Source organism: Bufo gargarizans, chromosome 4, assembly GCF_014858855.1.
Source record: "Bufo gargarizans isolate SCDJY-AF-19 chromosome 4, ASM1485885v1, whole genome shotgun sequence".
NCBI classification, from domain to species: domain Eukaryota; kingdom Metazoa; phylum Chordata; class Amphibia; order Anura; family Bufonidae; genus Bufo; species Bufo gargarizans.
The window spans coordinates 453,658,081-453,682,620 of record NC_058083.1 but is presented as its reverse complement, the minus strand read 5'-3'; the positions used below and the strand labels follow the sequence as shown (position 1 = coordinate 453,682,620).

Sequence of the window (24,540 nt, the reverse complement as noted above, 5' to 3'; positions counted from 1 at the left end):
TACAACTGTGGAGGGAGTAGTCAACTAGTACTGGGCCCTCCTGCTATCAGTGGACTTTTTAATGGTAGGTAACCACCAGTGGGAAACAAAGTTCTCCTATCCAGAATGTAGACCACCCAGGCTAGGAAAAGTGTGTACAAAGAACTGTCTGAAAAGGGTGTCCCAGGGTGAAACATCAACCTCTGCTCACAGTTATAAGCTGTCATCTACTGCTCACAAGGTAGAAAATATCTTCCCTTGCTACATTATGGGCAGCAAGAAATAACCGTACCTGCAGAAAGGCTCTGGACGATGGCAGCGGCTGCTGTGTGATAGACGATGTCTGTACCATCATTGAGGTAATGGAGGTTGTTACGACAATCAAAGCCTCGGTATCCAAATACATGTTCCAAAGAGAGCTCCTGCAACATGGAACACAGGGGAGGACTGAAATCAGGACTCTGCACATGACAGGATACTGGAGGGGAATTAGGGCTTAAAGCGGCTCTGTCACCTGGATCAACCCTACCCTGCACACCTGGTATGGTCGATGACACTGATTAAAATGATACCTGTCTTATGTCTGTCGGTGGCATCGTTGCAGAGAAAAATTAACTTTTACAATTATGCAAATTAACTATTGGAGCACCAGGAGGTTGGCTTTTGCGGTTCGAGCACCACTCCGATGACGCCCCTGGTGCTCCATAATCAGCTGTTTGAAGAGGCCACAGTGCTTTACTAAGCAGCCTCTTTTTGGGCCAGTGACGTCACATTCATCAGTCATGTGGCCAATGTGCCATGTGAACGGCCGGAGCTGCAATACCAAGCTACAGCCACTATACAATGTATGGCGCTGTCGTTCGAATGCTGTGAGGAGGCCGGTCTGAGTGCTGCAACCTTTTCAAACAGTTAATCGGCGATCTGATATTGATGACCTATCCTGAGGACAGGTTATTAATATTGTACTCTTAGAAAACCCCTTTAAACCAGAAGACATCATAGTTACCTCAATGGTTTTCTTTTTCTTATTGATGTTATTCTTCTGCAGCTTTTCTGGCTGAGGAGCCGCTCGGCTAACCGATGGTCTGCAAACATGCAAATGGGAGGCTCATCAGAAGAGTTATAGCAAACGAGAGCGAGGCTTCATATATTCCTATTATCCCATCCTACTTTTATAAACTTAAGTGGAGCGGCCACCCCTACATCAAACAATGTGTGCACTTCACATAGAAGAAATGCGCTTATGTGTTTTATTACTTATATAGCAGAAATACAACGCCCTGCACTGCCCACCCCAATAAGCACAATAAAGGGGCTACACTGCTCCTGCCAGTGCTGTGTCCCTCTCACTGTATACATAGGCACAGTGGTGGGGCCTGATGCTGCAACTCGTCCTATTCACTTCACCAGCTGTGCCCATTTAAACAGAGAAGAGGACACAGCACCCTGTTCTACCGATGCTAAAGTTCTCGAAAACGCCTTTAAAAGGGAGTCTGTCGCCAGGACATTCACGGTTAAACCAAGCAAAGTCAATCTCAGCTGAATGTAATGATCCCCTTCACTTGGCGATCCGTTACTTCATTCTGGAGAGAAAGTACTTTAAATTCATATGCAAATGAACAGTTACGTGCACCAAGCACGGGATCAAGCCGCTCTGTGCACCGCTGCTCCTACTGCTTCCTCTGCACACACTCCCTCTGCTTCTTGCTTGACAGGGTCAGGCGAGATGACTATGCAGGAAACAGGCCCTACTGGCAGAAGAAGCAAGGGTGCACAGAGTGGCTTGGGCCCGCCCTCAGTGCACTTGACTGCTCATTTTTATATAGATTAAAAGTATTTTTTCTGCAGAATGAAGCAGCATATCACTATGTGAAAGGCATCTGTACATTCAGCTCAGCTAGCCCTACAAGGCATTGTACCTGGCTTAAGAGGGAACTTCTTGGTGAGAGACTCCCTTTAAGGATACAGGGTCCTCTGCTTGTTCAGACTGACCAATAGGGTCTAACAGAAAAACTAGTCCTGTTGTCTATAGCAACCAATCAAGTCCGAAGTCTCACGAGACTTCAGTCAGGAAATTCGGCATTCGATTGTACAACTTGAAAAGCATTTTAAAACAGCAATCTGTAGTTGGCTTTGGTACCGAAACTAACTTCGGATTGCAGTTTGAAAACCAGTGGGCACAATCATACTGCCACCCCAAACTGGAGTGAGAAGTGTCGTCCACTGATTCCATCTACCAGCTCTTTCTGCAGCTCTTGGGAAATTAGCGTCACGATACGTCCTGCTTTGCTGATTTACCCCCCAGCTGCAGACACTCATGGCTTCCCTCAGGAGGTGAAGCCCAAAGACGTGGTATTAATATGCAACACTTGTATAGTGAATGCCAATATCACCCACCAGCTGCACCATTTGCGATACTTGTGATGTTAAACAGCTCTGTGGCTCTCCAGCTGTTGAAAAACTACAACTCTCAGTATGCCCAGTCTGCCTACAGCTATCAGCCTACAGCAGGGCATGATGGGATTTGTAGTTTTACAACAGCTTGGAGAGCTGCAGTTTGCCCATCCCTGGCCTAGAGGATGCCCCATCATCTTTAAGGGGTTGTCCCACGACAACTGGTGTCCACATGGTGGTGTCCACCAGTCCCATCCACTCTATGGGGCTGCAAGAGATACCTGAGCACTTGTACTTGGGTATCTCCGGCAGTCCCATATAGTTGAATGGAGTGGTGGACGAGCCCAACCCCAAAGGTCAGACCCCTGCCGATCAGACAATTGTTCCCTATCCTGTGCCTAGGGAATACGTTGTTGTAAGATGTTCCTGTAATTTCAGTATATTTGATCTAGAAATGTCTGAAATTAATAGCATCATATCCTAATATATTGTATTTTATAGGGTTTTGAGCTCAAATTTTCTAAAACATATTGCATTTACAGTATCTATATACACTGCCTGTCCAAAAAAAAAAGTCGCCACCTGGATTTAACTAAGCAGATAGTTATGAGCCTCCTATATAAGAAAAACAACAGTAGAACCGAGGGCTATGATTAATAGTGAAAGTAAGAGCATTTCCACACGCACAATGCGAAGGGAACTCAAGGGATTGGGACTAAACAGCTGTGTAGCCGTAAGAAAACCACTAATCAGTGAGGCAAACCAGAAGAAAAGGCTTCAATTTGCTAGGGAGCATAAAGATTGGACTCTGGAGCAATGGAAGAAGTTCATGTGGTTCTGATGAGTCCATATTTACCCTGTTCCAGAGTGATGGACGCATCAGGGTAAGAAGAGAGGCAGATGAAGTGATGCGCCCATCATGCCTAGTGCCTACTGTACCAGCCTGTGGGGGCAGTGCTATGATCTGGGGTTGCTGCAGTTGGTCAGGTCTAGGTTCAGCAACAGTATGTGCTCCAAGAATGAGGTCAGCTGACTACCTGAACATACTGAATGACCAGGTTATTCCATCAATTGAGTTTTTCTTCCCTGATGGCACAGGCATATTCCAAGATGACAATGCCAGGAATTATCGGGCTCAAATTGTGAAAGAGTGGTTCAGGGAGCATGAGACATCATTTTCACACATGGATTGGCCACCACAGAGTCCAGACCTTAACCCCATTGAGAATTGTTGGGATGTGCTGGAGAAGGCCTTGCGCAGCAGTCAGACTCTTCCATCATCAATGCAAGATCATGGTGAAAAATATATGCAACACTGGATGGAAATAAATCTTGTGACATTGCAGAAGCTTATCGAAACAATGCCACAGCGAATGCGTGCCGTAATCAAAGCTAAAGGCGGTCCAACAAAATCTTAGAATGTGTGACATTTTTTTTTGGGTGGCGACTTTTTTTTTGGGACAGGCAGTGTATGTTTAATTAACCCTTTACTAATATTATGGCAGCGCCCCAAGACCCTGTTTCATCTAGTTTAACCTTCTCATCACATAACTGAGGAGCCCACCGTCAGTGAGCAGCAGCCTTTCTACAACTGAGAGGATGTTCAACTGTCTCCACACAACCATCTCTGGTGAGAGATAGTCTTTTGTGCTGAGGGTTTTACATCAGGGCGTGTCCCTTGTCCTCGTTTGTTTCTATATTTAGGTTTTCTAAAAGGGAGCTCAGTATTCCTCCAGAATTTGCCTCCACGCAGGTGTACAGATAAAATGTCGGTTAGCTGCAGCCACCATTAGGGGGAGCTAAAGTTTTATAACTCTACCTCAAGTCAATACTAGCAGTAGGAATCTGTATGCAACTCCCTCTAGTGGCAAATACAGGTAGCCAGCATTTTATCAAGTTACAGCACATCACTAGGGCATGCCTTAAAGGGGTTATCCCATGAATAAGTATGACTGTGCAATGAATAGGACATTTCGAATAAGTATTATTACAATATACATGCAATAAAATATTGTGATGTTTTTATGTACATTACATTTTCCTCTCTAGTAGCGCCCCCTGCTGTTTATCCTTCTGGTAGTGATCCCATAGTGAAGCAATATCTCTCTAGACAGTGGAGAAGGAGATGGCATTGCACATCACAGAGCTATGTATTACCGGTGCTGCGGGTGAGGGACTATTTCTATGCAGGGGAGAAAGGGCCTAACAGGAGCTGAATACAATGCACTCCTGGATTGGCACATGCTTGATAAGCTGCTGCCCACTCACATAAAGGGAAGAGAGGAATCCTCCAGATAATGTGAATGAAAAAAGACAAAAAAAGCTGAAAATTACACTGGAGAGCAGCATTTATTTTGCATTGATATTGTTAAAATACTGGGGGTGATTTACTCCAGACATTTTTTTAATTCGTGGGATAACCCCTTTAAGTCACTGAACAGTTGGATGCTGAACACTAGAATGACTAACGAAGGGGGAGCTTGACTGTCAGAGCAGCTGTCACCGGGGCTTTCTGCTATCTATGCAGCCCCTACCCATTAGTAACACTTTACGGACATTTATAGATCCTTGGTTTTACCGCATCTGCCATATCACTGGTGCATATTAGACAAATATTAGGTTTCTAAAAAGTATACCCAACTGAGAAGAACATAGAAAGTTATCATCTTTATCCATTAGAGTACCTCCACGTGGGAAGGAAAAAAATCTGTTCTGTCAACATTTTGACACATTTTGCCAACATTTCATAGCTAATCTGGGCAAAATCTGTATATTTCATATGTGGAGTTTGTTGCAGATTTCATCCTCGGCATTGCCAGGAATTAAATCGACAGATTTAAAATCCGAACTGCGAGTCAAATTAAAAAAGGATATTTCACTACGAAGTGTGGGTGTGATTTCTGAAAGAGGTTGGCTACAGAAAACTACTGACCTATTCTCAGGATAGGTCATCAATATCAGTTGAATGGGGGTCCGACATCTGGCACCCCCCACGATCAGCTGTTTCAAGCTGCTGCAGCACTAGGAGCTATTGCACAGAGCTGGAGGCAGACAGCGCCATACATGTTGTAGTGGCCGCGCTGTGGTACTGCAGCACAGCACTCATTCAACGGGAGCTGAGCTTCAGTATACTGGCGGTGGAAACTACACATTGTATGGAAACTTCTGCTTCCACTCCATAAACCGCAGGTACCCGGCGCTGCAGCAGTCTGAAACAGCTGATCAGTGGGACCCCCACGGATCTGATATTGATGACCTATCTTGGGGATATGTCATCAGTATCTATAGCCTGGAGAACCCCTTTGATTATCATCAACTTCACTACTACTGTGGATTTTCCACCCTCAAATCTGGAGGAAAATACTGCAGCAATTCTGCATCATGTAGACGTCTCTGTTTTTAGTAGATCTTTAAAGTTATATTTCTGCATTAAAATGTGTATTTTCTACCCCATTTAAATGACCTGGGAAAAAAACTATGTATGAAAAACCCATGGGTTATCTCCATTCAGTTACAATAGGGCCAGTCTATGTGTGGTCAAATCCGCAACAGAAACTAGGATTTCAGCTTCAGATTTGTACCACATTTTCTGATAAATCCATGCTGGATTTGTCTAGCACACATCTGTGGCATGTGAACATAGACTTATAATGGCCCAGCCTGTATTTTAGGTTTCCTGCTTTGGTTCTGGTAAAAAAAAATAAAAAAAACATAATCCTAATTTTACCATACTCCTTTCTTCACACAGTTTTTACACATTAGTCTTTACGGCCCGTTCACCTGGCGGAAATTTTGCCATGGACACTGCCAAAATTCCAGTGGCGGCTGTGTGGCATCTGGCTCCCTGTCTCCTGACCACGACCACACCAAGAGGGGATGGACACCGCTTGAAGCCGCAGTGGGTGTCTGCTTGCGGGTCCCCAGCATTCAAAGTGAACAACCATCAAAATCTGCCATGTGAACGAGCCCTTACACGTCTATAAAAGCTATCAACAAACCAAATTCCATTCGTAAATTAGTCATATGTTATCTATGTCATATCTACAATAATAATGATCACAATATTCAACTTTACCTTGATCCCCTTGAAAGCAGCAAATAAAACCAAGTGAAAAACTTAGTAAAACTTTGCTGAGGACACCCGAGCATGCATTACATGCATAAGCGAGGGGTAGATGAGCTTTGATTTGCTGAACAAATCAAATGAACGCATGCCAGCCACTGTAAGGATACACATCATAGGGGGCACTGGTCAAGGAGGGGAAGGGGGTGAGAACATCTATGATCTACATCACAGTCTATGTGATAAAAGCCCAGAGGAACAGCAGAGCATTCAGACAATGGGGCCTATTTACTAAGCTTTAGATCTGATAGAAGCTTCTTCTTAAGATGCATTTAGACGGGCGATATTTGGGCAGATGATCAGGAACAAATGTTCCTGCGAACGCTCGTTCCCGACAATCCGCCCATCTGAAGGTGCAGCCGATCACCAAAACTCTTGTTCATCGGGTGAGTCTTTCGTTTGAGCAGGCACCTAAATTATCCTTTCTGGGCAGCAGATCTTGTTGTCTAAACAGCGATCTACTACCCAGAAACAATGCAGATGTACGAGGAGGAGTGTTTGCAATAGCAATCCCTCGTCCTCATACTGTGGAGGTGATCGCTGCATGTAAAAACAGAGGTCTCCTCCACTGAGCGAGCAGCCGACTGTCGGGAAGGATCATATGCATCAATGTATGATGAATATACAGTATAGTACATGAGACCACTGAGGACAACTGCTGGAAAATATCACACCACGTTTTATGCATATGTTGTTCAATGACAGATGTGTCGTAAAATACCGATGATGGAAAAAGGTAGAAACATTTCTTCAACTAAATACATTTTGCATATGCTGCAGGTACTGTATAAGCATCATATTACAGGGGTTGTCCCCTTACAGCAACTTATTCCATATCCACTGGATAGGAGAAGTGTGGTGGAGTTCCAACCAGTTACGAGAACGTGGACCCATGTTCCCCTGTTTGAATGGAGCAGCACACCCATCAATGTCCACCACTCCATTCAGCTGTATGGGACTGCCGGATATAGTCCAGTCTATTCAAAAGGGGGATCACGGCCCTGTTGGTGGACCCAGTGGTCAGATCCCCACCATAGGATCGGAGATGAGTTTTTATAATGGGACAACTCTTGCAAAGTTTAACCCACTTTTGAGAACTCTAGCATATTTTTCATCGGATAATGGATGATTATATTCTGTCTGTACTGAGATACGCTCATTGAACCACAAGATAGGTTAAAAGCAGATATATACTGATTATTATGGCATTGGCTAATAACAATGTTTCTACCAGTTACTGTACATTAGTTATACAATTTTACATAACAATTTTCAGTCTGCTCTATGGGTTGAGTGTACCCACATATACCCTCAGTGACCACTGTATTAGTCCCTCCTTTACAAGAACAAAAGAAGCTTAAAGCGGTTGAACCATCTTGGCCTTTTATGACCGAGATGGGAGTAACCCACAGAAAGTGCTAGTAGAGTTACGGAAATGGGCGAGCGGTCCGTGCTCCACTGTTCCGTAACTGCAATAGCAGTGAATAAAGTCTATGCAAATAACATAGCACAGGAAGCTATGATGTTACTGTAACTCCGCCCACCCTGGGGTGATTCCCATCTCACCCATGGAAGGCCAAGATGGGTCAACTCCTTTAACCCTATTTTCCAATAACCCTTTTTGTAACGTAGCCTTTATTTATACTTTAAAAACAGAAAAATAACTACAAAGACCTTTGTGCAGTGTAATAATAAGTTAAGATCTAAAAGCACAAGCCTATCGTCACCTACATTTCCTACACATTTTTTTGTGTCTCCCAGTTAATGATGCTTAAGAAAAGGGACTGACGCTCAGTTGTCTCTCATTTATGCCTAGCTTCTTTTGAATTATCAGATTCAGGCAGCTGCAGTCTGGCAAACTGCTTATAAGGTGGCTACTAGGCTGCTTTTTTAAAACTCAACATAATACATGCAAGTGCCCCCTGCCTCCAAGGTACACTGGCATCTTCAGGGGTATTGGGGCGATAGGCTACAGTGGGAACAAGATCATCAAACCTGAAATGAAGATTTGGAAAACGTTGCCTGGTCCCTGCAGCATTCAGATGGTTTGACAACATTTTGGTGTAAACCTCATTAAAAATCACTAACATAAATGTGTGTGCTGTGTGCAGAGTCTCCAGTGTATTTCTATGAAATCCAGCTTCACACTGCTCTCCCCTGCCACCTGCCTGTAAGGGCTGACAGTGAGAAACCAATCACAAGCAGTAGGTGAAAGCTGTGTGAAGCCAAACCTCACAGGAATACACTGAAATGCTACAGAGCAAATTATGGGGCCTACCACTTGCTGGCCTTAGAGTGAGTGCAGTGTGATGAGAATCCATCCCTTTTATATCTGCAAAGCCAGAGGCATCATAGGAAATGTAGCTGGTATTAAGGGAACCATATCAGAGGGAAGGAGGTATCAGGATGGCAGCCAACCCATAAATGGCACATCAACTAACAGAAGAGCCTCTAAATCAGGAGTGCACAACCTGCATCATGTGACGCCATTCTGTGTGGCCACCAACCACACATAAAAAAGCATGTTTGTGTGTGGCTGCTTACGTGTAGTTTGCATATGAGAGAAGAGAAGTGTCCACAGCTCAGGAATAGGGATAAGCATGTACTAATGGGGCACTATACAGTCATATCATATCAGGAGGGCAAATCCCTTGACCCCTGATTGGCGCTTCAGAAAGGTGTATACGAGTTAGAAAGGTGGCTGTCCATGCAAAAGGTTCTCTCCATTGTATTTATGGAAGTTGTGGAATGCTAGGCTGTAACACCCATAATCTACACTGCAGAGATGGATGCATGCATCTACAATCTCCTTCTCTCTGGAGTACCAATTGGGGAAAAGTGGTGGAGGTCCTGGGAGTGGAACCTGCACTTTTAATACAGCATTAAAGTCTCAGATGGTAAAAGTTTTGTTGCAGCCCTTGTTTAGTATGACAATGTGGCCCTTGAACTAGAAAAAGTTGTGCACCCTACTCTAAATTATTCCGTAATAAAACTCTATGCTGCAATAAATAGGCAAAAACATTCTGGAGTGCTTCTTTAATATATGAGCTCATCTTGTTTTGCGTTAGGAATTCAGGATGGCCACTCCAAGGGCCACTGTTGTAAAGTGGTAGAACAGTGAACATTCAGACTATGTGCAATGCTGTCAGGTCAGCATGGATCAAAATCTAGATCGTTTGTGCACCTTGCTGAATCCATAATACAAAGTATTCAAGTCACCCCTAATTTGTACCAGAAGAACATACCCAATAAAGGGGTTACTGAGCGTATATAATTGTTCCATCAGCTGCAACGATATCCATAAAAACTGGAACATGTCCATTACTTCCATTTTCGTTCTACTCCAGGTCTCCTGTAAATGGTACCTACTACTGTGTTCCTTGAGCTTTTCTCTTAGTTACGGCTGTTTTAACCCCTACAATATGAGGATCTTTTTTAAGGTAGCTCCTCTGCCAGTTCTCTGAGGACAAAACTGCCTTCCCTCACTTCACACACACACTTGCTTTAGCCAGCAGCTTCCTGCCAGCCAATCAGATTGGATAACTGAGAGACACGCCTCCTCATTCTGAAGCCTAATGCAGGCATGCAGTGTGAAGGACCGCCCCTATGTCTTCTGTTTACACTAAAGGGAAAACAGAAAAGCTCCAGCAGATTACAGATCTTTTTGCAGTCATTGTCAGACTAACTGAGGTATACATGCCTAGTTCTAATAAACTAGCAAATAAAAAAAAACATGACAATTAAACTTTAAGTACCATCACTATGAGGCCGGACAGTACACACCCTTTTTATAAGGAAAATGGAAATAAGCACCAACATGCACGAGCTAAAATGTAAAATTGTATTGCTTCATTAGGTACTAGATCAATCAACACTAGCAAATCACAATGGACTGTTAGGCCTCTTTCACACGGGAGAGTTTTCCGCGCGGGTGCAATGTGTGAGGTGAACGCATTGGACCCGCACTGAATCCGGACCCATTCACTTCTATGGGACTGTGCACATAAGCGGTGATTTTCACACATCACTTGTGCGTTGCGTGAAAATCGCAGCTAACTCTATATTGTGCGTTTTTCACGCAACGCAGGCCCCATAGAAGTGAATGGAGCTGCGTGAAAATCACAAGCATCTGCAAGCAAGTGTGGATGCGGTGCGATTTTCACGCATGGTTGCTAGGGGACGATCGGGATGGGGATCCGATCTTTATTATTTTCCCTTATAACGTGGTTAAAAGGGAGAATAATAGCATTCTTAATACAGAATGCTTAGTAAAATAGGGATGGAGGGGTTAAAAAAAATAATTTAACTCACCTCATCCACTTGTTCGCGCAGCCCGGCTTCTCTTGTTTTCTTCTTTGATGATCTGTGAGGAAAAGGACCTGTGGTGACGTCACTGTGCTCATCACATGATCCATCACCATGGCGATGGATCATGTGATGGACCATGTGATGAGTGCAGTGACGTCACCACAGGTCCTTTTCCTCAAAGAAGAACAAAGAAGAGAACCCGGGCTGCGCGAACAAGTGGATTAAGGCGAGTTAAATTTTTTCTTTTTTTACCCCTCCATCCCTATTTTACTAAGCATTCTGTGTGAAGAATGTTATTATTTTCCCTTATAACCATGTTATAAGGGAAAATAATAAAATCTACAGAACACCTAACCCAAACCCGAACTTCTGTAAAGAAGTCCAGATTCGGGTTTGGGTACCAAACATGCCGATTTTTCTCACGCGCGTGCAAAATGCATTAAAAAACGCTTTGCACTCGCGGTGAAAAATCGTGCATGTTCCCGCAACGCACCCACATCTTTTCCCGCAACGCCCGTGTGAAACCAGCCTTAGGCTTCATGCACATAGCCATATCCGTATTTTGTCTGCAAGCCACGGATCCGCAAAATACAGATACCTTCCACGTGCATTCTGCATTTTTCTCACTCACTGTCAATAGAAATTACTATCCTTATACGCAATATAGAAAATAGGTCATGTTCTATAACGTTCAAAGGATTCACAAAGAACATGGATGTGTGCTCAGCCCCATAGAAATGAATGGGTCAGTGTACTATCCGTAAAAAATGCAGATAGCACATGGATGAAAAATACAGCCCTGTGCAAGAAGCCTTAGACCCCATGCACACAACTGTATTTTCAGTCCGCTTCTGATCAGCATTTTTTTGCGGATTTAACATGGACCCATTCATTTCAATGAGGCTACAAAAAATTTGGACATTACATCACTATTCCATTGCGTGGAGCCTAATTTAAAAAAAATATATTTTTTAAACATATATGCTTCATTAGCGTGGCTGTAATTCGTGGCAGATACCACCATATGGCATCCATCACAGTCATCCATTAAATGTCACTAGTGGGGATCCAACTTCTGGGACCGCCATCTAACACAAAAAACGAGGGTCCATATTTCCTCAGTTTAAATGGAGATGCAGACGTGCATGCTCATTGCCACTCCATCCAAAGTTTATGGGACTGGCGGAGATACCCGGGCACAGCTCTCAGCTATCTCTGGCCGTCCCATAAAGTCTGAATGGAATGGTTATTCAAATGCTTGACCGCTGCTTCATTCAAGCAGGAGGACAAGAGATCCCTGTTCTCATCATCAGTGGGGTAACGAGGTGTCAGACACCACTGATCAGACAACTATCTTATGGATAAGCCATGTTTTCATTGTGAGACAAATCCTTTAAACAGGTTCCATTGCAGTCAATGGGGGATGGATGACACTGTTCATCACAGCCTCCATCTCCTCTCTTTAATGTCTACATTAGGAGCTGTTTCCAGCATATATGTTAACTGGAAGCCAAGGAAGCACCTTTACTTCTAAAGAAGACTTTACACTCTGCACTGGGGTCAAATAGAACATTTAACCCCTTACTATTCGCCTTTTTGCAGTTTTTTTTCCCCAGCAATCATTGGCACATGATCTGGGAGTCACTATGATTAATATGTCCTATTAGACATTCTGAGTATTAGGTCTCATGCACATGACAAAACCTATGCATGGCTCCTTTACAATGGCGCACATAGTCCCTTAACATGGTACCACCATGAGGCATTGTGTTCTCTCCTATAAGTGAGGTTTCAAGGGGAGAATAGCTCAATAAAATGACAAGCAATGGAGTAAGCCATACTTTTATGACCACCTGTGTCAGCCATATTATGGACCCATAGGCTCTCTTCTCCATCTACCTATAAAGCGTGCATATGACTTAGGCACTTTGGGACACATTTATTGATAAACCTCTCAGCTGGCAGTGGTTCCGCCAAAGCTATGAAGAGGCGCCAACCGCTTCATAACTTTGGCGGATTCTCCGCCAGTTTCCGAGCCGTCTTACATTTAGACCTTTTTCTATATCTGAAACAGGCATAGAAATCGGTGAATCAGACAGCCGGGCCATCCCCTTCCCACGCCACTGCCACTTTTTTTTAGACCTGGCATGAGCGGGACGAAGTCGCACATTGCGGCACAACTAGCTGTTGCACTGCAATCTGCACCTGAAATACGCCTAATATAGGCAAATTTCTTCATAATAAATGACGAAGAATACCAAAATATGGCCATGCAGGTATACAGATGTACGGTGTATGTTCATAGCAGGCCGTGGGCAATGTATTACAGACCTGTACAAAATGGATACATAGTACGCCAATATGCATGGGCCCATCCACATATAGTACAAACCCAGGACAGTTGAATTATGGCAGAAGAGGTATCCCCTATTCACAAATCCTTTTTTGGGGACCTCTTATCAGGAGCTCTAGCACTTTGGACTATTTTTTTTTTACAAAATAAATGTAGTAAATACATCAGAAAGAGTCGTCGCAGTTGCAGTTACTTAAAGGGGTTATCCCATAATTAATATAAAAATTAAAATCATATAGTACATGACAATCTCTTTCTAACAGATCTAGAACCAGCTCTGTACGTCTCATGGATCCAGAGATCTCCACATGCATTGCTCCAAATGTTCTGCTTGATTTATTTCAAGCTGGCAGCTAAGGGGGCGTGTCTTTTTTCAGGGGGCGTGTCCTGCTGCATCTAGTGGCAGTTGAAGGATGGAACTGAGCATGTGCTGCCATCTCAATTAGCAGGACATAGAAATTAGAAAAAGAGCAAACAGCAGGTGGCGCTATACAGATAGATTTCAGTGAATAACTCAGTAGTTATAATACATTTTTAATCACATGCAATTACAAAATTAATCAGATCCAGGGACTGGTTTGAAAAATTTTGAATATTATTTGTGAAACAACCCCTTTAAGATATTTCAGTATTTTATCACGGACACGTTAAGAGTATTACAGTCAGTTCTAGTGATAATGATATAATGAATACACATCTGTATGGCTGTATGGTTTCATTCTCAATGCTACCGCTATTTGAGATGCTGGTGGGCTACACACAGTCAATGGTTGTAATACCGGTAGGTAGTTAATGACAATAATGTGACAATCAGACTGCAGTGTGATGCATGGTCGTGTCAGCACATCTCTATATATGTATGTATGTAAAATAACAATTTCTGTGCGGATACTTACTTGACAATGCCCTGCCTCCATAGGAAAGCAGATTAAAACACAATACAAATATTAACCGTTTTCCTTCTCCTCCGCACAACACAATAGCGCCGCACATTCCCATTCATACAGAAGCAAGCCAAACATCATAACTAATTTACAGAAATATGATAGAAAGGATCACAAAACTTGCTGGTGGCATCAGAAGTCGTTGTTTGTGTTGTGCGTATAGATCAACATCCTCAGATATGCGGAAGAATTCCCTGTTTCCACACTGTAAGCATACAAGTTCACCCCTCCAATTAACAAAATATTAGTAGGTCTCGATGGGTACTATTTCTCCTTGTGGAGAGTACTAGATCTCTCCAAGAAGCCTCGCAGGCCAGGCAATGCTCCCTGGGAAAAATATATGCTAATTAGCTCTCTTCCAAAATAAAGAGAGCTACCTCTGTAGCGCCATCTAGTGGAGGATGCTACACTATAGTCAATGGCCAGCACCTAAACCTCGCAACATAACTAAGACTAAGACAAAACCAAGAAGAAAATGGGTCCTCTACATTTTTGGAGAAGGCTCTTGGTTTGGCCGTTATCCTTATTCACGGTAGCCACCTCCACTAGGTGGCACTGCAGACACAGCTTTCTTTTTTAAGACAACTAAATTGCAAATATTAGTATTAATGATCAAATATATCTCAATCCAAATGGAGATCTAGGTGATCACTCAATCCCAGCTCATGGGACAACGATCATACTGTAAGCCTTCAATATTGCACATTTCTATTCAGACCACATAATGCCTTATTAAAGGGACACTAAATCCTCAGTCTCCCTTATCTCTATTTGCTGTGTGACTTAGGCAGGGCGCCGAATCTCCTTAAAGAGACCAGTCCTGTGTGGAGACCTACTGGAAGTGCTCCATGGTATGGAGATTTTGTGGCAATGCTCCATGGGAAAACAATATGCAAAGAGGTCTCTCCCAAGAAATGGAACCATCTTTTTACCGCCACCTTGTGGAAGTGGCTCCCTGTGCGGCTAAAATGTCTGCAGTGTCTTGGGGCAGGCATTTTGGGCTGGGGAGATGTTGATTATAGTGTTTGTAAATTTGGTTCTAATAAAAAGTGCAGAAAGATGTCTGCCCCTCATGATCACCGCATGATCGCACATTTCTAAAGTTCTGAGAACCTGCAGAGACATTTCCATACATATCTATGACTTTAGAAGATATTTCTTGGTGTTGGAAGCAGTTTCTATAAACTGCTTCATTGCTTTAAGTATTAAATTAATGGGGCTGTTTCATCATAACTCCTTTTTTTTTAAAAATGTAGTCAGCCTGGCAACTGCAGGTTCAGTTAAAGCCGCCATCAATCAGCTGTTACTACTGACCATACAATGCAAGGACGGGTTATGTCCACCAGAGCAGAAGTGCTGATTCTTAGGCTACATGCACACGACTGCAAGTAGCGGATCCGTGTTCCTGTTTTTTTTACATCCACATCTGTTCCATTTGTCCGCAAATTTTGTAGGTTGTGTTTCCGTGTGTATTCAGGTTTTTTTTTGCAGTCCGCAAAAAAAAACTGAAGGCTGTCAATCTTGAAATTTAATATATACAGGTTTCCCAGCAACCATCCGCAAAAAGAAAAAAACGGATGCAGATGACATACGGATGGCTTCCGTTGGTCATCCGCATTTTTTTTGCGGACCTACTGACTTCAATGGGTCCGCAAAACGTTTATTGCAGACAAGAATACGACATGCAATACTTTTTTTGGCAGGCGGGAAACACGGACAGCGGACACGGAAAAGAAATGGTTGACTACACCGCAATTTTAAAGGCCCCATAGAAATGCATGGGTAACCATCCGATCAGCCCAAAAAAAAAAAAGGAACGGACGTAGAGAAAAACAACTGTCGTGTGCATGTAGGCTACTTTCACACCAGCGTTTTCCCTTTCCGCTATTGAGATCCGTCATAGAATCACAACAGCGGAGGAAAACGCCTCAGTTTTGTCCCCAAAACTGGAGCAAAAAAGCGGAGCCGCATAAAATACAGATGACGTCCGTGTGCATTCCGTATTTTGCAGAACGGAACAAATTTCGACCCTTGAGACATGACTCGGATCATAATTAAGACAGCATCTAATCTGCAGACAGCTGTTTCGGGGTGATTGCCCCTTATCCTATCACATACGTACACATAAACATGTATTAAGCCAGTGAAAGCACTTGGTAGTCTTTTTAGAACTAATACTTTACCTTCCCAAAATCTTCTCTAGTGCCCTCCTGGTCAGTACAGACAGGAAAATAATGCTCTAATAATTTATTATAATGATATAAAAAAATATCACTTTAAGGCTTCAGCTACACTGCGACATATTGTGTGCGACTGATTGACTTTAACTATTATTAACTATTGAGTAACAGCAGTCCACGAGATTGCATTTAACAGAGTGTATGTATCTGGACTGCAGCTGTAGTTCAATAATATGACAATATTAAAATTAATCAGTCACGCTACAAGACGTCGCAGTGTAGCTGAGGCCTAAAGAGTAGCGAGAACTCACTATAATCCATACTGAAGGTATGACCAGAGTCTGAGAAGGACATCTGAACATGCTTCTTCTCAACCAGAAAACCCCTTTGAAGTCCAGTGTCCAAAGGCAATAAATTGCTGGGCAACTGCTGGCAAGCTGTCCACAGCTAAAAGGACCACGGAAGGGCAGAAATCTAGAAGACTCTTGTTAAAGAAGCCACAACATGGTGAAAGATTCTCAAACAGAAATATATGAAGGGCTAGGAGCTTCACAGTGACTTCCTGAACACCAGCTCTCCTTGCCACCCACTGCACAGCGAAGTTCACCACCGTCCTATTTACTTGGGGGCTCCGTTGAGGTTCTCCACACAATGGAAGTGTAGTTGTACAAGAAAAATTCTGATGTGACCTCTAAACCTCCAAGCAATGCACCATAACATTCTCAGATGGAAATACCCCTTTAAGCTACTCTTCTAGCAGTCACCAATATTCCAGAGATGTGTGTGTTACAGGTGATGCACATTGCCCTCACGGAGTCTGAACAACCTTCTACTAGTTTTGTCACTCATTTTCTTGTTTTATAAGTACATTTTAAGATACCTTGCTGATGTCCTTATGTAGTACACCAGTGGTCTCCAACCTGTGGCTTTCCAGCTGTTGAAAAGCTCCAACTTCCCAGCGTGCACCAACAACAGGACATGCGGAGAGTTGCAGTTTTGCAACATGTAAAGCAGATATTATGTACCGGTGGATAAAAAAACACAAACATGATAAACCACATCCTTCCAACTACTATAATATACATTAGTATAACAACTAAAAAGCTATCTAGAATATCAGAAAAGAAAGCATACTGAATAGTGTACGTGGAAGGTAGTTGTGTATTGTGTCACAGAATAAGGGGCTCTATAGATTAATGAAAGTAATTAATGGGCAGAGCGCTCTGTTAGAGTAATCACGGAAATGCTGGTGGCAGCAGGTCGTAGAGCAGGAGGAGCTGAGTAGATGAATATTTAGTTCTATAGGAAAAGATTCAGTATAAGGCCCTATGCACACAACTATGTCTGTTTGCAGTCCGCCAAGTGCATATGGAATCTGTGTTGCATCTGCATTTTTTTGTGGACCTATTGATTTCAATGGGTCTGTAGTCTGCATTTAGCGGACAAGTATAAAATATGCTCCATTTTTTGGTGGAACGGACATACGGATACAGAGAGCACATGGATTATGTGTGTATTTTCCACATCCATATGTTCATTCAGCAAAAAGATAGAACATGTTCTATACTTGTCCACAAAATGCAGACCACGGACCCATTGAAAACAATGGGCCCGCAAATAACAAATAGCAAAACGTAGACGGCACAAGGACTGCATCTGTATTTTTCGAATCCGTAATTTGCGGACCTCAAAGCAGATACGGCTGTGTGCACAGAGCCTAACTTTTATTTTATTTATGTTATTCTCTTCCTACTTTGGGCTTAGGAGTCATGGGGGTGGGTGGTCCTATTCAGTGATTGACTGACTGCCCTGTATGAACATGCACACTGAGATAACCTTCAGTCACTGATTAAAGACTGCCCACAAGACTCCTAAACCCAGAGTAAGAAGAGATTAAAATAAAATAAATTACAAGTTAGACTGTATCTTTTTCCATAAAACCATATATCAATCTGCTCACGTACCCCTAATTATTAAAGAAGAACTTCCACAAAAATCTTTATTCTCTGAGCTGTTAAAAAAGGTACATGGTCTAAACTATAGTGAAGGGAATCTTCTTACCAGTGACTGTATTTGTGAGTTATAACCTCCCTTCTGATCCTCAGCTGCATCATGTGATCAACAATCTGATCTTAAACTGGGACAGGAAGTCAGTTACATCTCTAGTCATTCCTATGAGAAAGATATTGAGGTTCTCATTGGAATACCTAGAGAACCTGGCTTCCTGTCCACACATAAGATGCTGTGTCAGTTGGAGAGTCAGAGTGTTGGTCACATGACACAGCTCAGGATCAGAAGGGAGGTTATAACTCACAAATTACCTTCACTACAGTTTACATCATGTACCTTTCTAACAGGTCAGAGAATAAAATTTTTGTAGGAGTGTTTCTTTAACACGAGGCTGGCAAATCAGACTGCCTATTCAATGTGACTGTCTCCCAGAGTAGATTCCAGGGACTTCTACTTATGTCGTGTCGGCATACATACCATATGCGGCAGAAACACTAAATTAGGCAGACGCCTGGGATGAGATAAAAGCATAGAGTCATGTGCAAGCATCCCATACTCTTCCCTGGAACATGTATGACTAGACATACAAAGCTTCACAAAGAAGTCCCTGTGATCTTATCTCTGGGACCGCTCCAAAATCTAGAGCACATTATAAAAGCAGAGCACTATGACTGCCCTGATCAGTAAAGGGGTTCTCATTGAACGACATAACCCCCAAATCAATCAGAAGCACATCAATCCAGGTAATGTCTGTGAAATATACTTTACGTATCAGTCATTATTAGTCTACTGATCAAAGAGTCTACAATAAATAGGAATTATGCTGAAGATGTCTTAGTAAATACGGTCTAATGAGCCGGTGCGTGTGTCCTCGCATTTGCATAGGAAAGCCACAAGTAAAACAACATGAAAAAAGGAAGAGTTGGTGGTCAGCTCAGGGGGTGGTGGATATGCATGTACTGGTGAAATGCAACATCTGGCAGTCATATTGCATTCGAGATTTCAAAGCTCTGCATCTTGTTGGATGCCACGTGCAAGGAGGCACATGATTCACACCAGTGAATCCATGCAGGATACTTACCTTCTGAGAAATTGCATGATCATAGAGATCAGAGATGAGCAGGGGTCAAAATACTCGCAAACACCAAAATTGTCACCTGATTTTGGCAGGTTACATTGGTATCTGAACCTAATGCCCACAGAAAGGACAGAAAAATAGAGGGGAAGAAGACAGAAAAAGAGAAAAGAAGACAAGATATAGAGGGAGACAGAAGAAAGGAGCACAACACTTTTCTTCTGTTAGTTTTTTTCATTCATTTCATTAACAAAATGGTGAAATTTGGACTTGTATATTTTTTGTACTAATGCACAATGAAACGATAAAGGGACACCCAGGTGCATCACCATATCTAGCACCAGCTGCTGGGTACTTGGCCACAGTAGATTGGACTTGCCCTTAAAGGGGTTGTCTCATTTAAGCCAATGGCATTTATCATATAGAGAAAGTTAATACAAGGCATTTACTGATGTATTGTGATTGTCCATATTGCTTCCTTTGCTGGTTGGATTCATTTTTCCATCACATTATACACTGCTCGTTTCCAGAGGTTACGGCCACTGCTACGGCGCAGATATGAGGTGACCGGGACAGGGGCCTATGTGCGCTCCTACGGTCCCGGGCACCAGAGAAGCCGTTGCTTTTTCCAATAGTGTGTAGGCCCGACCACCGCTGATGGATTCCAGGGTGGTCATAGCCATGGAAAACGACCAGTGTATAATGTGATGGAAAAATGAATCAAACCAGCAAAGGAGGCAATATGGATAATAACAATATATTAGTAAGTGCCTTGTATTGAAGGGGTTATCCCACCACTAAGGTAAAAAATGAAAATCAACCATCATATAGAACATGACAATCTCTTTCTAACAAAGCTAGAACCAGCCCTGTACCTCACATGGATCCAGAGATCTCCCCATTCAATGCTCTGCCTGATTTATATCAAGCTGGCAGCTCAAGGGGCGTGTCCCTTCTGCTGCAGTTAAGGCCTCCTGCACGCGACCGTCGTGTGTTTTGCGATCCGCAAAACACGGATGGTGTCCGTGTGCGTTCCACCATTTGCAGAACGGCACGGACAGCCAATGATATAACTGCTGTAGGAAGGCGCAAGGGTCCGTCATTGACGGAAGGTACGTGTCACTGAGGTTCCTGGCCTCGGTGAGATAGGAACCGGTAATTTTGTGCGTCAGCGGCAGCTAGTGCTCGCTGACACTGTTTTTATTTAGTGTGGCTGTAAAGCCGATCCGGGCCGGTTCTTATTGGGAGCAGCCAAAGAGCAGGGTGGGTGGCTGTTCCCCATGTTCCAGGCCAGGTTTTGGGCTGGGATTTAAAAACCCAGCCAGCAGCTCAGCTGGGTGTAAAGATCCTCCAGGTGATAGTGGAGCTGTGGAAGCTCTGTGTTTGGGAGCTGAGGAGTTCCGCCATACCTCAAGGCTGAGAGCCGCCTGCTGGGAGTCAGGCGCCCTAAAGCCTGCTGTGGACTGCCAGGTGACATGTTTTGTTCTGTGGACTCTTGCTGTGTGAATTAACATCAGGACCCTGCAAAGTATTGTTTTTCTTTTCTGCCTTTTTGTGTGAATAAACACTGAAAAAACACTTTTGCTTTTCAACCGTGGTCTTGCCTCTGTATTGCGTCCGCTCACCCTGCCTACCAGAGCAAATCCCTACACTGCCTATTCTTGTCCGCAAAACGGACAAGAATAGGACAGGTTATATTTTTTTTGCGGACCACGGAACGGAGCAACGGATGCTGGCAGCACACGGAGTGAATGGGTCCGCATACAATGCAAAAACTGCGGCTCGGATGCGGACAAAAACAACGGTTGTTAGGGACCTAAGGTTGTTAGGGGCCTAAGGGAGAGTGTCCATTCTGCTGCAGCTCTCTTCCTACCACAACTCAGGAGGCATTTGAAGGATAATACTGAGCATGTGCAGCCTTCTCAATGAGCAGGACAATGAAATAAGAAAAAAAGCAAACAGCAGGTGGCGCTATACAGATATAGCTCACTGGCTATACTAAATGTTGAATTACCTGCAATTACAAAAGTAATCAGATCCAGGTGCTGGTTTGAAAACTGTAGAATATATTTCATGGGACAACTTCTTTACTTTATTTATATAATAAAATGCCAATTGCTGAACTGAGACAACCCCTTTAAGGTTTTGCAGGCATATGGCACACATGAAAAGTGAAAAATATCCCTGGAAAATTCTGTTCACAAAAATACTTTCCACTATTTCAGATTGGCCAAGAACTAGCGCTAGATAGGCTAGTGAACACAGGGAACGTGCGCTAAATATGGCAAAGTGGACATCAACTACTATAGCAAGGCATTTGCAGTCTTTATGTAAGACATCTGCATCCAAATCGATATGAAGCAAGCATGAAATGATTGACGATGTTCACTATTGTATTGGGGGACATAATCAAGACCCCTGATACATTAAAAGCAATGATGTTCTTTAAGAATGGAAATATTCACCAGAGATTCCTTAGGATGATGATTGATGTCAGATCAACCGATGATGATTATGGCTCTGGAAAAGGTGGCGGGCTTCCACAGGAACCACATTATTTTGCATGGCATGATTTTTAATTTCCGTGGTGGCCACACATGTTTTGTACCATGCCACATTGATAGGAATTAATCAGAAAATAAAAGGGGTTTTCCGGGAATTTTATACTGACCGCCTATCCTCAGGATGGGTCATCAATATCTGATCGGCGGGGGTCTGACACCGGGAATAACGCCGGTCAGCTGTTTAAAGGCCAGTGACGTTACATTAGAGAGGACCTGTCATCTGGCAAAACATTGTGAACTAAGTGTCATGATAACTATTATCCCTGGGCGCCGCTCCGTTCTCCTGCTGTGCCCTCCGGTATGTTCGGTCACTTGGTTATAGTAGGAGGAGACTGCCCTTGTTTTCCTGGGCGTCTCCTTCTCCTAGGCTGTAGTGCTGGCCAATCGCAGTGCAGAGCTCACAGCCTGGGAGAAAAAACCTTCCAGGCTGTGAGCTCTGCGCTGCGATTGGCCAGCGCTACAGCCTAGGAGGAGGAGGAGACGCACAGGAAAACAAGGGCAGTCTCCTCCTACTATAACCAAGTCCCCTAAGTCTCCGCCTACTATAACCCAGTGATCAAACATACCGGAGGACTTAGCGGGAGAACGGAGCGGCGCCCAGGGATAATAGTAAGTGCAGTGAGATCCCTGGGCGCCACTGTACAGATCATGACACTTAGTTCACAATGTTTTGCCAGATGAAAGGTCCTCTTTAAGGCCATTCAAGTGAATGGGCCTGGGTTGCAATACCAAACACAGCCACTATACAATGTACGGTGTTGTGCTTCCTATGCAGTGAGGAGCCCGCATTGGAGTACCAGAGCCTCTTCAAACAGCTGGGTGCCGGGAGTCAGATGACCACTGATCAGATATAGATAACGTATCCTGACGATAGGACATCAATATTAAACTCCATTAAACAGATGAATTGGTATTAGATTTTAATTTCTCTGTCTGGGATCACAACATGAACTGGAAATGAATATCCAAAATATCATGGTCATGGTATTAAATTGACATTGTTGTATAGCATAACCAAAGGCAACACGTGAACTCAGCAACACAGCTAAGTCAAATCTGAAGATGACTTCAGTGTGAGCTTTACGTATGTGAATCAGAGGTCACCCACACCTGCTGTCTGCACTTGAATGTACCTTTCCTCCACAGACGCCTCCTTTATCTGCTGATGTGGCTTTGTTCCTTCCATTTCTCGTATGCTCACCGCGTAGATTTTAGTGGTGTAATCAACTGATTTCTCTCTTGCAACATCACTGTCATAACCTAGGGTAAGATGAAGACATTATTATTATGATTGTTATTTTAGATGAATAGAGTAATAGACCAAATAAAAAAAAAAGGGTGGTCTACAAAAAAGTAAATTAAAGGGCACCTGTCAACAGGCTCAACCAGGTGCTAGCCTTTCTGCTGCCTGAGGTGAATACGGAAATGGCGCCGCCCCCCCCCATGCCAATTTCTTAATCTAACCCCTTTGCCACAAAGAAAGGCGCTCATTGCCCATGGCCCTTCCGCTGCCCCCCTCTTGCCCCTATCTGGTGCTGCCTGATTGATCGCCTTAGGCTACTTTCACACCTGCGTTCAGGTGTCCGCTCGTGAGCTCCGTTTGAAGGGGCTCACAAGCGGCCCTGAACGCAGCCGTCTGGCCCTAATGCATTCTCAGTGGAGGCGGATCCACTGAGAATGCATCCGCCTGCCAGCGCTCAGCCTCCGCTCAGTGAGCGGACACCTGAACGCTGCAAGCAGCGTTCGGGTGTCCGCCTGGCCGTGCGGAGGCGAGCGGATCCGTTCCGACTTACAATGTAAGTCAATGGGGACGGATCCGCTTGAAGATGACACCATATGGCTCAATCTTCAAGCGGATCCGTCCCCCATTGACTTTCAATGTAAAGTCTGGACGGATCCGCTCAGGCTACTTTCACACTTAGAAAAATTTTCTAAGTTATAATGCAGACGGATCCGTTCTGAACGGAGCCACCGTCTGCATTAATATGAGCGGATCAGTTCAGAACGGATCCGATCGAACGCTAGTGTGAAAGTAGCCTTACCTGGCCTCATTTGTGGTGCACCCCTGGGATCAACCCTAATAAATCAGCCATAATGCCTGGTAACAATCTGTTGTGGTGTATTGGAGGAATCCCTGTTTTAATGAATATGCTGTGAACCAAAGCCAGGCCCTAGCCACTCTGTGCGCCATAGCTCCTCCACTCTACTTAACGAGACACTCCCCCTCCACTTGATGGGATCAGGCATCCGATTCTTAATTTCTCCTGTTCCTGCACCTGTGCTGTTCCGTTCATCCTCAGCACATGGCCAGTACATCTTACAGTCCTGGCTCCGCTGTAAAGAAGACAATTGCATGTGCACAAGGATGACCTGAACGGCACAAGTGTGGGATTACATGGCCAAGCGAGGTGATAAATCATATGGCTGACACTGCCAATCATGAAGGGAGGGGGGCCTCTTGGGAAGCAGAGCAATGCACAGTCGCTAGGACCCGTCCTTGGTTCACTATGTTTTTAAAAACATTTATTTGCCCTAAACTCAAAAATGGATCATTGGAAGAAAGAGATGTATCATGTTCCTAACCAGCTGGTTGAGCCCTACCAAGCATTT

General features: G+C 43.7%; 1 protein-coding gene across 1 annotated transcript in view; it reads right to left on the bottom strand.

Annotated features, from left to right (window-relative positions):
* EML6 (EMAP like 6) overlaps positions 1 to 24,540 on the bottom strand; it is a 188,125-nt gene that overhangs the window by 33,346 nt on the left and 130,239 nt on the right. The window contains exons 27-29 of the mRNA XM_044290143.1: positions 23,064 to 23,190; positions 986 to 1,064; positions 272 to 401 (exon numbers count right to left, since the gene is read on the bottom strand). Of these exons, the coding sequence (XP_044146078.1) occupies positions 272 to 401; positions 986 to 1,064; positions 23,064 to 23,190 (336 nt within the window). The remainder of the gene's footprint in view (positions 1 to 271; positions 402 to 985; positions 1,065 to 23,063; positions 23,191 to 24,540) is intronic.